Source organism: Mustela erminea, chromosome 15 (genome assembly GCF_009829155.1).
Source record: "Mustela erminea isolate mMusErm1 chromosome 15, mMusErm1.Pri, whole genome shotgun sequence".
NCBI classification, from domain to species: Eukaryota; Metazoa; Chordata; class Mammalia; order Carnivora; family Mustelidae; genus Mustela; species Mustela erminea.
In genome coordinates, this window is record NC_045628.1 from 12435614 (window position 1) to 12449405 (window position 13792).

The 13792-nt window shown below is 51.8% G+C and overlaps 1 protein-coding gene across 4 annotated transcripts in view; it reads right to left on the reverse strand.

Annotated features, from left to right (window-relative positions):
- The window catches only part of FARP1 (FERM, ARH/RhoGEF and pleckstrin domain protein 1), a 273312-nt gene that overhangs the window by 16046 nt on the left and 243474 nt on the right, over positions 1-13792 (reverse strand). For all 4 annotated transcript variants that reach the window (XM_032315064.1, XM_032315065.1, XM_032315063.1 and 1 more), the window contains 2 exons: positions 6882-6963; positions 557-794 (listed from right to left, as the gene is read on the reverse strand). In XM_032315064.1, the coding sequence (XP_032170955.1) occupies positions 557-794; positions 6882-6963 (320 nt within the window). The remainder of the gene's footprint in view (positions 1-556; positions 795-6881; positions 6964-13792) is intronic.

The following is a 13792-nucleotide window of genomic DNA, read 5'->3' on the forward strand; positions in this document are numbered from 1 at the left end:
AGTCACTGCCCAGATGTCCTGCCCTCTGTGGCCACTAGCTGGTCCTGTGAGCGGGGGCCACATCTGCCTTATTCTCTCTCCTATGCTTTGTACACAGCAGGTGCTCAATGAGTACCTGCTGTAGGAGAGACCAGCCAGGAGCCAGATCAGGAAGATTTAACTGCAGTCTGAGGGAACCAGGGGTTATCCAGGTTTTAAGCACGAGAGTGAGAGGTACATTTAGAAAAAGAGGTGACAGATGGCAGGTGTTCATAATATCTTAGGAGAGCGATCCCGGCAGCCCAGGTATCTCATCTGTAAAATGCGGTAGCAGTACTCCTGTTGTTGCTGGTTGCTAAAGGAGCGAAGGCACCGGTGTCACTAAGATACCTGGTGCGGTACCTGCCCCGGTGCCGAGAGCGCGACACGGAGAGTGACAGCGTCAGGACACTAGCGCAGGACGGTCAAGAACATGGGGTCTGGGTCCGGGCTCCGAGCCGTCTGCTCTCCCGCTGTGTGACTCCGGGCAAGCCCCTCAACCTCTCTGGTCCCGCGCGGCGCCCCGCCCCCCGCTCACCGCGGCAGTCCCGGAAGTCGGCGTGGTGCGGCGGGTGGTGCTTGCACAGGCGCTCCAGCAGCCGCTTGTAGTGCACGAGCCGGTGCAGCGGGCGCAGCAGGAAGGTGTTGAGCGGCAGGTAGCACACCTTCTGCAGCTCGAAGTCCCGGCACAGGTTCTCCAGCCGCCGCGAGCCCCGGATGCCGGCCTCCAGCGCCTCCAGAGCTTCGCTGTGCTTCCACAGGTGAACCGCCAGTTGCTGGGGTGGGCGGGGAGACAAGTGCGCATGCGTCCCACGCGGCCAGCCTCTCCGAGACGAGGCTCGCCGCGGCTTCCTTTTGTTCTCCTACCGTCCCCACTTCGCTATGCGTTTGATAGCGGCCGTTAGGTTCTCCGGATGAAAGAAAAGGCTCTACTAAAGCATTAAGCCGCTCACAAAGCTCAGGGATTTTGGAGGAGGAGATGGAGAGGTCATCTCGGAGGAGCAGGAACAAACAGGAGCTCTTTCAGGGGCCCGGTGGTTTTTTTCTAAATGTCACCAGATGACAAATAGACCAGGGCCCATTCAGTAAATGTCACACGGTTACCACTGTGCCTTTCTGTTTAACTCAGAGTATCTGCCACACGCCCCAGCTCTGCTCAGTCCTAGAGAGCTGGGCGAGAATTAGACATGCGCCCTGCTCCAGGGGGTCCCAAAGAGACGCTGCGCGTGACCCTTTCTTCAGGCTCCTGAGCCTTCTCCTGGACCTGTCTGGGAACTTCCTTACTGAAAGCCAGTTTCAGCAAAAACCTTTTTTGTCAGCCTAACCCTTACCCTAACCCTACAGCCTGGATGTCTGGTCACCTTTGACATTGGGTTCCTCATCTCTCATCATCCCCATGTGATACCAGATCACCCCGTCTTCAGCAAAGAAGGCTGTTAGGTTGGTTCAGCCAGAACCCGACTTACCCATGTTTCCTCTGCATATATTCCCATCCTCTGACCCCCCTATCTGCTCCTTGGCTAGAAACGCCCATGTTGTCTTCAGAGATAAGCCCAGTCTCTCCCCCACTGAAAACCCCACCGCAGGGGACTCTACCCCAGTCACAATGGTCCTGAATAAAGTCTGTCTGACCATCTCTAACACATGCCATTGAAGATTCCTTTCCTGTTATGGCTCATGGTGGACACTAGTGAGGGTAATAAAGGACAATAAAGCATTAATGGAGGAATTCAATCTTCCCAGCAGGTGGGGAAGATCGCGAGGGAAGGAGGTTTCCAGACAGAGGTAATAAGATGGCACAAGGACATCAAGGTCAAGAGAACAGTCGTCCTCAAGACTCACTACCCAGGGGCAGTCTCGCTACCCATGCACCGCTCACCCCCACATCTACATTTCCACGCCCCACAAAGGGTTCCTAAGGAGCCTGAAACATAGCAAGTCCGGTGGGAACCCCATGCTGTCTGCCTCACCCAGGGCCGCCCTGAGATTCTCCAGCCTCAGGATGAGTGCCGCCACCAGCCAGGGACTCAAGACAGGGAAACCAAGAGAACATTCTAGATTCCCCCATTTTTTGAATCCTTTACCAAGTTTTTCTCATTCTACCTCCTTAAAACATCAAACCTTTTCCTATTCTTCTCCACATGGTCACTGCCCTGGTTCTGGCCTTGTGCCGTCCACCACCACGGTGGGGTCTCCATGGGGGCCTCTGCCTCCACGCCTCACCCCTCCACCACTAATAAAAATTGGCGATGGAGCTCAGCTCGTGGCCTCTTGGATGGAACATGACGAGAACTCCCCCTATCCTGGGACAACCTCCAGAGTCCTCGGCAGGGCACAGAGGACCCTTAGGATATAATCTCCCTACGCCTCCTGTCTTGCTTCTTGCCTCTCATCCCAGGGCCAAGCTGAACTTGAACGTGCCCGGCTGTTGCATTCAGAGCCTCCGCAAACGACACTCCTCTGTTTGGACTCCTGCTGTCCTCAGCAACTCCCTGGACACCCACCTGCCGACACCAGTTAGGGGCTCCTCTGTCTTCCTGTACTTAGGCTGTATTTGTCCCTCTTAGTCCTTATCACATGCTCTCCCCTGCTTAGCTTGTTGACTACTTAAAAAAAAAAAAAAAGACTCATAGGAACTTGCAAAGAAATGTACAGGGAGGTCCTCCGCCCAGCCTCCCCCGAGCGTTACCATCTTGGGACGACCGCACAACGTCAACACCAAGAAACCGACATTGGGCCAATCCGGAGCTTGTCCGGGTTCTACCAGCTACGCACACCCTTGAGCGTGTGTGTTCTAGTGTGCGTGCAGCTCTATGCAGTATTGCCACATGCACAGTCCCCTATTAAGAGAGCATGTCTGTCATATTCCGATATCCTTGTGGCATGATGCATACAGTAGGTGCTCAGTAAATGCCTGTTCCCTGCATGCACTAATGAGCAGATGAGGGGCAGTGGCTGGCTTGGTCACGAGAGCATGCAACTCTTCTTGCTTTTGCAGGCCTGTGAGCCGGAGCCCCATGTGGAAGTTACTTAAAAAAAATAAATAAATAAAAGAGAGAAAAAGAGTAAGTGAACCCATGCATGCACCCAGCTGAGGCAGGAGTCTTGGAAGAACCCGAGAGCCCAGAGAGGCAAGTTCATGATCCCCGGAGCACAGAGTGGAATGCAAAGATCAGGGGAAAGGGCCTGGAAAGATCATCCAAGGCTAGACGATGAAGGCTTCCCTTGTCACGTTTTGGGTTTGGACTGCATTCTCCCGACCAGAGAGACGCAGGAGGGCTCTGAGCCTACGCAGTCGGCCTGTAACGGAAATGGTGCCTGGAGCTCGGCTCGCTGTGGGAGGGGAAGCACCGGGAAGCAGGTTGAGACATCCAGCGGAGAGCAAATGGAGGGCCAGAAGGAGTAATGTGGTAGGAGCTGAAGAAGGAGAGGGGGCAGGACTTGGACACTCGAGGAGACAGACGGCTCAGGTGAAGGTCCCAGACTGGATGAAAGGCGGATCTTTTATTTGTGTGATTTCGAAGAGCCTTTGTGCAACTGGGCGGGTGTTTCCGGTTGGAAGTCCACAGCGTGAGCCCGCGATCACAGTCTGGGTGTGTGACTTTCAGGCGGGAATTGCGGCCCCTGGCCCCCCTGCCTCTGTCATGGTCACGAGTGGAGGGTTGCCCACCCCCAACTGTGCCCTTGAAAATGCAGGTAAATACATGGCTTTGTGTGTTAGGGCTTGCGGGGGTGGGGGGGGGGCGGCAGGAAGGACCCTGCGAGCTGCAGACTGCTCTAAGCATTTTGGACAAGTGCTAAGCTGGGCTTCTACATCTCTAGAACTTTCTGCGGCCCTCCCTTCATATTTCATAAAAATTCTTTAAAACCAACTATAACCACTACAAGAAAAAGCAACCCAAACAAAGTCTAAAAAAGGCTGCCAGGGGCTGTGTGAGCCTCTGCACCTATTTTAATTTCGCTCACACAGAGCTCCATGCTATAAATGCTCACGGCATCCACACACCAACTCACGTGCCAGCAGCTGATGAAGCCGCCTCAGTGCAGAAACGCCAACTCACCAGGCCCTGAGCACAGACCAGGGATGTTTTAGGAGGTCTCAGGTGCTAGGTGAACAGAGAGCAGGCTGGAGGCCCGCGCGCGTCACCTCTCCGGGGGTGAGCGACCACAGACAGCTGGTAAACCGGACAACTCTGGGGGCTGCCCCAAGGGGGCAGGCAGTGGGCTGGCAGGTGTCCAGCTGCTGTCCCCGGAGAGGCCACGCGGAGGCCCAGCCTCCTGGAAGGGAGTAAGTGCTGGGGGAGCCCTCCCTGGGCAGGATCATACAGTGGGTCCTTGAATAATGTCGGGGTTCAGAGCATTTAACTTTTAGTCCCCCTAAAACTCAGCTATTAATAATAGCCGCCTGCTGTCTAGGAGCCTTCCGGTCAACACAAAGAGCTGATGATCCCACAGTGTTACATTTACCATCACAGGGAGCACAACACACATTTAGGGGACCCTATTGGGTTGATGGAAAAAATGCTGCCCGTAAGTGGACCCGCGCCCTCCAAACCGGTGTTGTTCCAGGGTTCGCTGCCACGGGAAGGGAGCACGGGGAGCAAAGGGGGAAAACCCGACTGGGCCAAGAAGACAGGCAAAACGTGGGAAAAGGAGCTTCCTGTGAGGAAAAGAACTGGAAAAGTACGACAGTGATGAACGCATATTGTGTGTGAGGAAGAAAAAGATCTTAAACAAGCGAAGAAGCTTGGAGAGGCTGTGCTCTGTGTGATTCTGACTCTAGGACTTTCTGGAAGAGGCAGAACTATGGAGGCAGGAGAAAGTCAGTGGTTGCCAGGGCCTGGGGGAGGGGAGGGATGAACAAGCAGAGCAGGGAGGGTTTTTCGGGCAGCGATGCTGTCCTGTGTCCTCTTGTCACAGCAGGTACACGACGTTCTGCACTTGGCAAAACCCCACAGGACGTACCACTCCCAAGAGTAAAGCCTCATGTAAACTGGATTTTGTGAATAAAAATGTCTATCAGTTGTAACAAATACACCAGAGCCACACACGACATTAGCATAGGGGTCATGGTGTGTGAGCGTGCGCGTCAGTGGGCAGGAATAGGGGAGCTCTCTGCTCGATTTTTCTGTAAACTTCAAAAATTGCTTTAAAAAAGTAAAATAGATTACGGGGTGCCTGGGTGGCTCAGTGGGTTAAAGCCTCTGCCTTCAGCTCAGGTCATGATCTCAGGGTCCTGGGTTCAAACCCCGCATCAGGCTCTGCTCAGCAGGCATCCTGCTTCCCCCTCTCTCTGCGCCTGCCTCTCTGCCTACTTGTGATCTCTGTCTGTCAAATAAATAAAATCTTCAAAAAAAAAAAAAGTAAAACATATTAATAAAAAATACGACAGAAAGTTCAAAGATGTCTGTTAGTTACATGGGAGTTTCGTACAAAAGCCTGACTTACGGCATTACGAATACCACAGCCCTAGAACCTCTGAGATAGTTCTTTGCATCTATTGCATAGGATTCTGCCATCCCACTAGCTTCCAGCGCCTCCCTCTCTCATCTTGCCCAGAGGGGAGTGTTGCTTTTTGAACAGAGAAAAAGTGAGCACAAGGCCTACAAAATAAGATCTTGATCTTTAAGAGAAATAGGAAATCTCGAGAGTAGCCTTTCTTTCCTGTGTTCCCCCATCTGCCCCCCACCGCCCCACCTCCCTCATGAGAAAGATCATTTAAGGGGGGAAAAGTGAAGCACTCAACAACTTAGCAAGATTCTCGGGAATTAATTCAAACTCTAGTGGTAACTTTCACTGTACGCATGTCTTAGACGTTGGCTAGTGCTAGACAGACAGATGGCCGGCGGGAAATGGTGTCGGTATGAGCAGCCTGCCCTCGGTTATTAGTTAAGGCTCTTAGACAGGCTTCGGGCAGTCAAGATGTAGGAAGATCGCTTTAAAATGCAAACAGAGGGGCACTGGGTGGCTCAGTGGCTTAAAGCCTCTGCCTTCGGTCATGGTCATGGTCAGGTCATGGTCCCAGGGTCCTGGGATCAAGCCCCGCATCGGGCTCTCTGCTCAGCAGGGAGCCTGCTTCTCCCCCACCCCTGCCTGCCTCTCTGCCTATTTGTGATCTCTGTCAAATAAATAAATAAAATCTTTAAAAAAATAAAAATAACAAATAAAAAAAGTAAAATGCACACAGACGTATGTGTATTCAAAAGGTAAGCTGTATGAATCAAAACATTCTATATTAAAGGGATGAACAGGTTAAAGTGAAAATGTAAAAATGTAAAAATGAAAATTCCATATATAAGAGAGGGAGTAGATTTCAAAAATGAGTGGAAGCCTGGCTCGGGGGGAGGGCGGGGGACCGACTCTTTGTACTTCCATTCTTCGTAACCAGCAAGCAGGTTAGAGCTCTCGGCCTGGCACCAAGACTTAAGAAGTCATAGGATGGAGAGAATTCCTACGTGGTTCTGAAACCGGTATTTCTGCCACACTTAGACGACACCAAAAACAACGGATGAAAAGCGAAACGTTCTGTCAACCAAACGTCTTGTCTACCTAATTTTTAAAAATGGGTTCTGAATGATTTATTCACAGAAAATACCCGTTGTTTTGATCACACACAGAGTTTTTGAAGAGGAAAAAGGACCAAAAGTGCCCCCCCACCCCCCACCAGGTGACTGCCTTTTCCTTTATGCTTCCAAATAGAATGATCTGGCAAGATAGAGGGGTTTACGCGGAGCTGTGTCATCCCTAGAAGGTCAAATCCAGTCCTGTGTGCTTACAGACAGCGGTGAGAGCCCAGGCGTCTGACAGCCCCGCCATTACTGTCCCCAGGAAACGTGTTCCACCCCAATCCCAAAGCCGCTCACCTTCATGCCCTGAATGTTCTTCAGCAGGACATCTCCGATTCTTTGGTAATCTCCTCTGATGTGGGCATTTGAGCGGCCTTCCCTGAGAACAAAGGCAAAAGGTGGTGGGAAACGAAAGCGTTAGCAGTGGAAAAGCTCCCTGAACGAGTCCCAGCCCCAGGATCCTACCTAAATAGCGACCTTCCCGACTCCCTTTCCGGTACCTCCCCCTTCTCTGGGTATCACTGAGTATTAGCGCCGGAAGGAGACCTGGAAATTTCCCCAGTCATTCTGCAGACACAAAGAAGTTGACTTGTTTTTTGTTAAAAGATGGGGGAGAACTATTTGGTCATCATTTTAATTTGGTCTCATTTTATAGTTTCTCCCCATCCACACTTGGGTGATTCTGGCATCACTAGAACAGCGTGGAGATCATGAACAGACCAGGGTTCTGCCCCTGAGAACCCTTAGCCTAGAGCAGACAGAGAGCTGTGTGCAAAGCCCTCAGGAGGGGAAAAACAGGACTGAGGGGGTACAAGAGACCCATGCATGAGGAGGTGGGAACGGGTGCAGAAGCAGGCAGGACAAGGGGTCCTAGGTATAGGGGAAGGTCCAGACTCCCCCCACCCCGACCTGCTGGGTGATCGCTGACAAAGATGTGGGTACCTTCAGCAGAGTTTTGGTGTATTTTATTTACATTTCTTAAGGCTCTGGGCTGCAGCCAGTGTTGATAAGCCAGGGGCTTACACACCAGAGGAGAGGAATATCGAAAATCGCAGGTAGGTACTGAGCACGGTCTGCCGTGCTGAACACAGTACAAGCACGAACTCACTGACCCCTCGTGGTGGCCTCATGAGGCAGGTGCCCTCTGGACCACTTTTTATTTTTTTAAGATTTTATTTATTTTATTTTATTTATTTATTTGTGAGAGAGATTGCAAGTACGTAGAGAGGCAGAGAGAGAGAGAGGAGGAAGCAGGCTCCCCGCTGAGCAGAGAGCCTGATGCGGCGCTCGATCCCAGGACCCTGAGATCATGACCTGAGCCGAAGGCAGAGTCTTAACCCACTGAGCCACCCAGGTGCCCCGCTCTGGACCACTCTTAAGCAGCTTTAGAAACCGAGGCACAAAGAAACACGCGGCTTGCCTAATGTCAGCTATCACAAGATTGTAAGCCTGAACTTGAGCCAAGGGGGTCCAGGTTATGCCCCTCTAAGCACGGCGCCAGTGGTATGTGTGAATTGAAGCACTGATGAGAAAAGAATATTCCAGAGACAATTAAAACACCTTTTACAACAATGAATCTGGCTATTATCTTGAAACCAACCGTCCAGGAAAGCTAGAAGCCAACTTCAGTGAAGGGGATGAGTGAGAAAGAAAAAAGGTAAAAATCCGGGCATGGCGCCTTGAGTCAGAAGTGAGAGGTGCTCCAAGGGGCATAAAACCCTGAACCCAAGTCAGGACGGGCCGTGATTCAACCCCAGGGAAGCCATCGCTCTATGCCTCCAACACTAGGAGAGTGACCTCCCTTCCCAGCTAAAGCAGCGCTGAGCCTGGGAGCCTTCTGGAACAGTTATCAGGATGGGCAGAGGAAGGCGGGAAGAATCAGGCCAGTCCAGGGGCTGGCTCCTCGCCCAGCCCCTGGCTTCCTACAGCAGACCCTGAACTCCCTGGGTTTTAAGCACATGCTGTGTGGATGACATCACACAGGAGGTGGAGCCTGCAGACGCCCCTCCCCTGGTGGTCGATGACATCACATGGGGGCGGAGCCTACAGACCCGCAGTGGAAAGCTTCCCTGGGAAAAGGGACAGAGAGCGTCCATGATGCCCCCAGCCTGGGTCCTCACGGCTTCTGGACGCTTTCTTCAATCCATTCCTCCTTCCTCCACCCCCGACACAGTATCCCCAAACCTTCCCCTTCCTCTTAGCTGCCAAAACAACCATGGTTGGCAGAGTGCCTTACTTACTCACTTCTCTTCCAGTTCAATATGGATTCTCTCCCCATCACACAGTTGTTCTGCCCCATGCTCTGACGCCACGGCAGGAGCGCCAGTATCCTCCCTTGTCTGTCTCTCGTATCCTCACCCACTGGACGAGATTCCCCCCAAAATGGGGCCCCTGGGGGAAGTTCAAGCAACGGACTGAGACCAGGCTAAGCACTGCCTTGTAGTCTCCATCAGCTGCAGGATGGCGGCATCTCTGGATTTCCAGCAAACGGTTATTAATCCAGTCTCTACGGAGAAGCAGATCACTTGGCCATTCTGTCGGTCCTGACGTGTGCCTGCTTTTAGCTGCGAGTTTGCTGGCTGCTCTTCTCATACGCTTGGGCGCAGAAAGGAGCTCTGGCCTGAAATGGAGGCTTTCTGCCTCCTGGGAACACCGGTCCCCTGCGCCTTCGCCATCCCATGAAGCTCCTGGAGGAGCTGGGAAGCTCTCCTTCCCTTCCCCCACTGCCCCCCCAACACCTGAACAAAAAGCAAGACCCAGCTCCTGAGCCACGATGTACTGATTTTGACAAAATGCCACACGTTAATAAGAGGAGGGAAGACACGCTGCAACTCGATTTGCGGGTACGTCGATACTACTCGGAACTTATGTAAGTGACCCCAAACCTTTCAAATGGGCATGCCATTGACAGCGCAACTCAGGAAGGTCTTTACTTAGTTCAAAGGACATGATTTAGATATTTTAGTGAGAGTCCTCTGGATTGGGGGGGGGGGGCAAGGGGAGAAATGGGGGGAGGGGGTCTTGTGGCTTCCTTAATATTCCTAACAAGCAATTTCCTCTTTCTCACAGATAACACCCTAGCCCAGGGGAGAATCCAGAGCTGGAAAGCGGACGCCGAGGGAGGGGCAAAGCCCAGCATGGAAATCAAACATCACTGACTTCACTTTCTTTCTTCTTCTGCCAACTATTTCTTAAAAGAAAATGTACTCCTGTTAAAGCCTCAAAGTCAAAGGGACATTTTCCTGCATTGGCTTGCTAGCAGAGCCCCGTTTCTGTTTGTGGCATCTTTACTCTTGTTTTAGAAACAGCTCCAAGGGCGCCTGGGTGGCTCAGTGGGTTGGGCCGCTGCCTTCGGCTCAGGTTGTGATCTCGGGGTCCTGGGATCGAGTCCTGCACCGGGCTCTCTGCTCGGCGGGGAGCCTGCTTCCCTCTCTCTGCCTGCCTCTCTGTCTACTTGTGATCTCTGTCAAATAAATAAATAAATAAAATCTTTAAAAAAAAAAAAAAAAGAAACAGCTTCAGTTTCCTATCACTACTGCTCTGTGCCCCTGTGCGGGGTGGGGTGGTGGGGGGAGGGGGTAGACAGTGAGGTGGATGAATTCAAAAGGGACCAGCTCTAGCGGGTGTGCGGAAAGCAGGCTGCGGCCCCGGAAGTCATCCCAACCATTCAGGCAGCTCTGCCTGCCCTCGGTACCTTCCCCTCTGCAGCACACAGGGCCGGTCCCAGCCCTGCTGTGGTTCCAGAACGTGGAAGTCCTTCCACGGGAACAGGACAGAACCCGAAACTCCTGCTGCCGCCTCTGGAAACACTGTCTTGTTTTTATTTCCTGCCCCCCGATCTGCACGTTCAAAGCATCTGCTTTATTACAAAGAACTAAAAGGTCATTTCATTATGAAGAACATGAAAAAAGTAATTATAACTCTTCCAGAACATCCTCCGGATGTTAACCTCCCAAGAAAAGGGTCCTTGTTTGGAAGACGGGGCCACATATTTGCTGCCTGTGTAATTACCGCGCCGCAACAAAGCTGAAAATTCCTTTGACAATTTCACTTCGGAAACCCATGTACTTGGGTGCCTCCTGGGTGCTCGATTCTGACCCGTGCACGTATGCCCTGGAGCAAGAACACATGGGCTTAGCACAGGGCTGAAGGCACATGCTGGCGCGCACACACACACACACACACACACACACGAATCTCCAAGTCTTCCTGACTCTGTACACACTTCATTCACCACTACGTGAGCTGCTCACTAACTCAGCAGCAGGCAGAGCAAGAAGAGGAAGGAAAGAAGGACCAGTTCCCTGGGGGAGGGCCGAGAGTGAGGCCGTCTACAGGGCACAGAGGGAGCCCCTGCACCCGAAGGCTTTGACTCTGACCCCCCAGGAAACACAACACTAGCAGCAGGAGCAGATGGGCAACCCCGATGGGAGAAATCACACTGTGCTCCCCCCTGCACACCCCAACCCCAGGGTCAACCAAAACTCTACGTGGAACCCTAAAACCGTGAACAGCATGTCCACAACCTCGTCAGTGACACAACCCCCCACAGGCTGTGCTATCCCGAGAGCGGGACGTCATGTATGGCTGACGTCACGTCTGGCTTCCATCAAGCGTCAGAGAAGACTCTTTACTGCGAACGCAGGTAGTGACCAACCCCACTGGGCTGTCCAAGTAGTCTCGTATAGTCCGGACGTGTTCAGTAAGCACTCGGACCTCCCCTTCTCACAACAAACGAGGCATCATCTCAGACTGAAGCACAAAGCTCCAAGCACCTCTGAGCTGGGGCGCGGCGGGCCCACTGGGCTCTGGGTCTGGACGCCCCCTCCCCTGGGAGATGGACTGAACCTTGTGAGCCCCCATTTTTAGGCCACATTTGCAAATCAAACATCATATCCTTAGCTCTTGCTAGTCCCTGGGGTTTCCAGGATTTTACAATGAAAAAAGTCTGTAATGACACATATTTGTCTATATCTAAGTAGAAAGACAGTGTATAAATAAGTAAATGAATAAAGATAAATCTCCCATTAATGTGTGGGTGAGGGAGGTTGGCTGAGTTCAAAAGCAAACAATTTAGCCAGAGTAATCGGTTAGATTTATATTCTAGACCCAACACTTCTTTATATATATTTATATGTAATACACGGAACATCTATAAATATGTTAGCCACATGTAATCTATGTAGATTTCAATATTCTTCGATGGATTTTATTATCCTTGGAGATCCCTGGAGAGTAAAATCCAGTTACTTTGCATTTTAGTTCGCATCCCCAGCTGTGGGAAAGATGCTCGTACAAGAGGCGTCCTCACTGGGCTTGGGGCCCTTGGGATTGTCTTTGGGCACCCACAGGTAAGGGACCCAGTCCCTGGGCCAGTGCCATCAGAAGGCAGACAGCCCGTGCTCCGGCAGAGACCATGCCCGTGCATGATAACCTCAGGACGCTTAAGGCTCTGGCTTTCCTTCTGGGGTTCAATACCAAGTTCCATTTAATAAGAGGAGCCAGAGTTACAACCACACCCACCCACAGGCAGGCTTGACAGCACCCACGTGAGACCTGACGCCATTACCGGGGTGCAGTCCTGTCAATGAGCCACCTGTGAAAATGCGACAGGACGAAAAAGGGGTCTTAGGCTCATCCGCCACCTGGAGGGGGCTCTCTCTCAAGTGCTGTCCAGCAGAAACCCACCTGTGGTTCAGGCAATTGGAAAAATTGTTTTCATTTTCCTAGGAAAGCAGCTTGCTCTCAGAGCACAGTAGGCTCTACAACCAGGACAAGGCAAAAAATCCAAGGAAAACTAGCTCCCACAGAGGACGGGGAACATGTCCTTTTACGCATGTGTTAAAAGGAGACAATGACCACCACCCCCGGAAGCCCAGCGGACACTGGAAAGCCAGCTGGGAGAGAATATAATGAAATCCCAGGGTCCTCTATGTGTCCGTCTTGGCTTTGAAACAAGCATAAAAATTTAAACTTATATAAATAAGCATACAAGCGATCCACACAGATTTTTTCCCATTGTTTAGGCTAATTTTTCTCATTTTTCTTCCACTGTTTAAGCTTCCAAGCGGTTTTCACTGCCGTTTACTCTGAGAACAATGACTTGAAACCCTTTCTGCATCATCTTATTCTTCCAACCAAAGAAAAATCTTCGAATCAAAGCTCTTACATGGAAGAAGTAGCCCCAGTGTGGGTGAAGCGGGGAGTGCAGGGCTCAGAGAAGCACCCGGAGTCTTGCTTTTTGACAGCTAACCTCAGAGATTCTGAATTCCAGGCAAGTGGACGTTGGGTCACGATGGGAACAGACGAGGTATTCTTCTGTCTTCCACTCCCGAGCTCCCTCCCCTTCAAAGCTTCGAGAACTGTGCTGCCCTGGACAGTATCTGCACGTCTGCACGTGGCTGTTTAAATCTCACCTCTACTAACCATGAAATCAGCCACACTAGCCTATTTGACATGGTCTGTAGCCACATGGGTCTAGTGGCCGCTACCGAGCATTGCAGACGCAGCACAGATCCATCACTGCCAGAAGTCCCACCCGAGAACATCGCTCTGGAGAGAACAGGGGCGAGGCTTGTAGCTACCTCTCCTGCCCCAGGCTCCTGGGCTCCAGCGAAATCAAGAAGTGAGGTGCGTCCTAGCTAGTTGTATCCCGACCAACTCTCAAAGCCTCATTATCCACAGGGAGGGGAAGGCGGGCCTAATTCCACAGGATTGTTTCGATGGTCCAACGAGACAATCTAAGGGAAAATGTTTGGAAAGATGTTGCAAGAAATGCGAGGTGCTTTATGGTACACATGTTGCCCGTCTTAAAGCCGTCATGGTATTTAACACCTCCAGAATATGGACGGTGACTTCTGTTCTGGGAAAAGGGTCAGATGCCTGTGCATCTCTGGGCTTGGCCCAAGTAGAAAATGGAGCAGGAGCTCTTGCGCGCCCCCCGGATGTCCCTTTCCCCTTTTCATATCTTATCAGGCTGCCTCCTGGTCTGGCTGCCTCCTCCAGAGAGCAGAGTGAAGGATGAAGCCAGAATGAAGAAAGGGGAATGCACCATGTTTTGTTGGCTGAACACCAAGAAGAGGGACCGAGCTGCGGCCTGGATGCAGTCTGTGTTTGTTGAATCCACGAAAGCTGATCCTGGTGCAGTCAGCTGACAGAGGGATTCATGTGCACACGGCTCGAGGCCCTGAGGTGGGGAGATGGCCTCC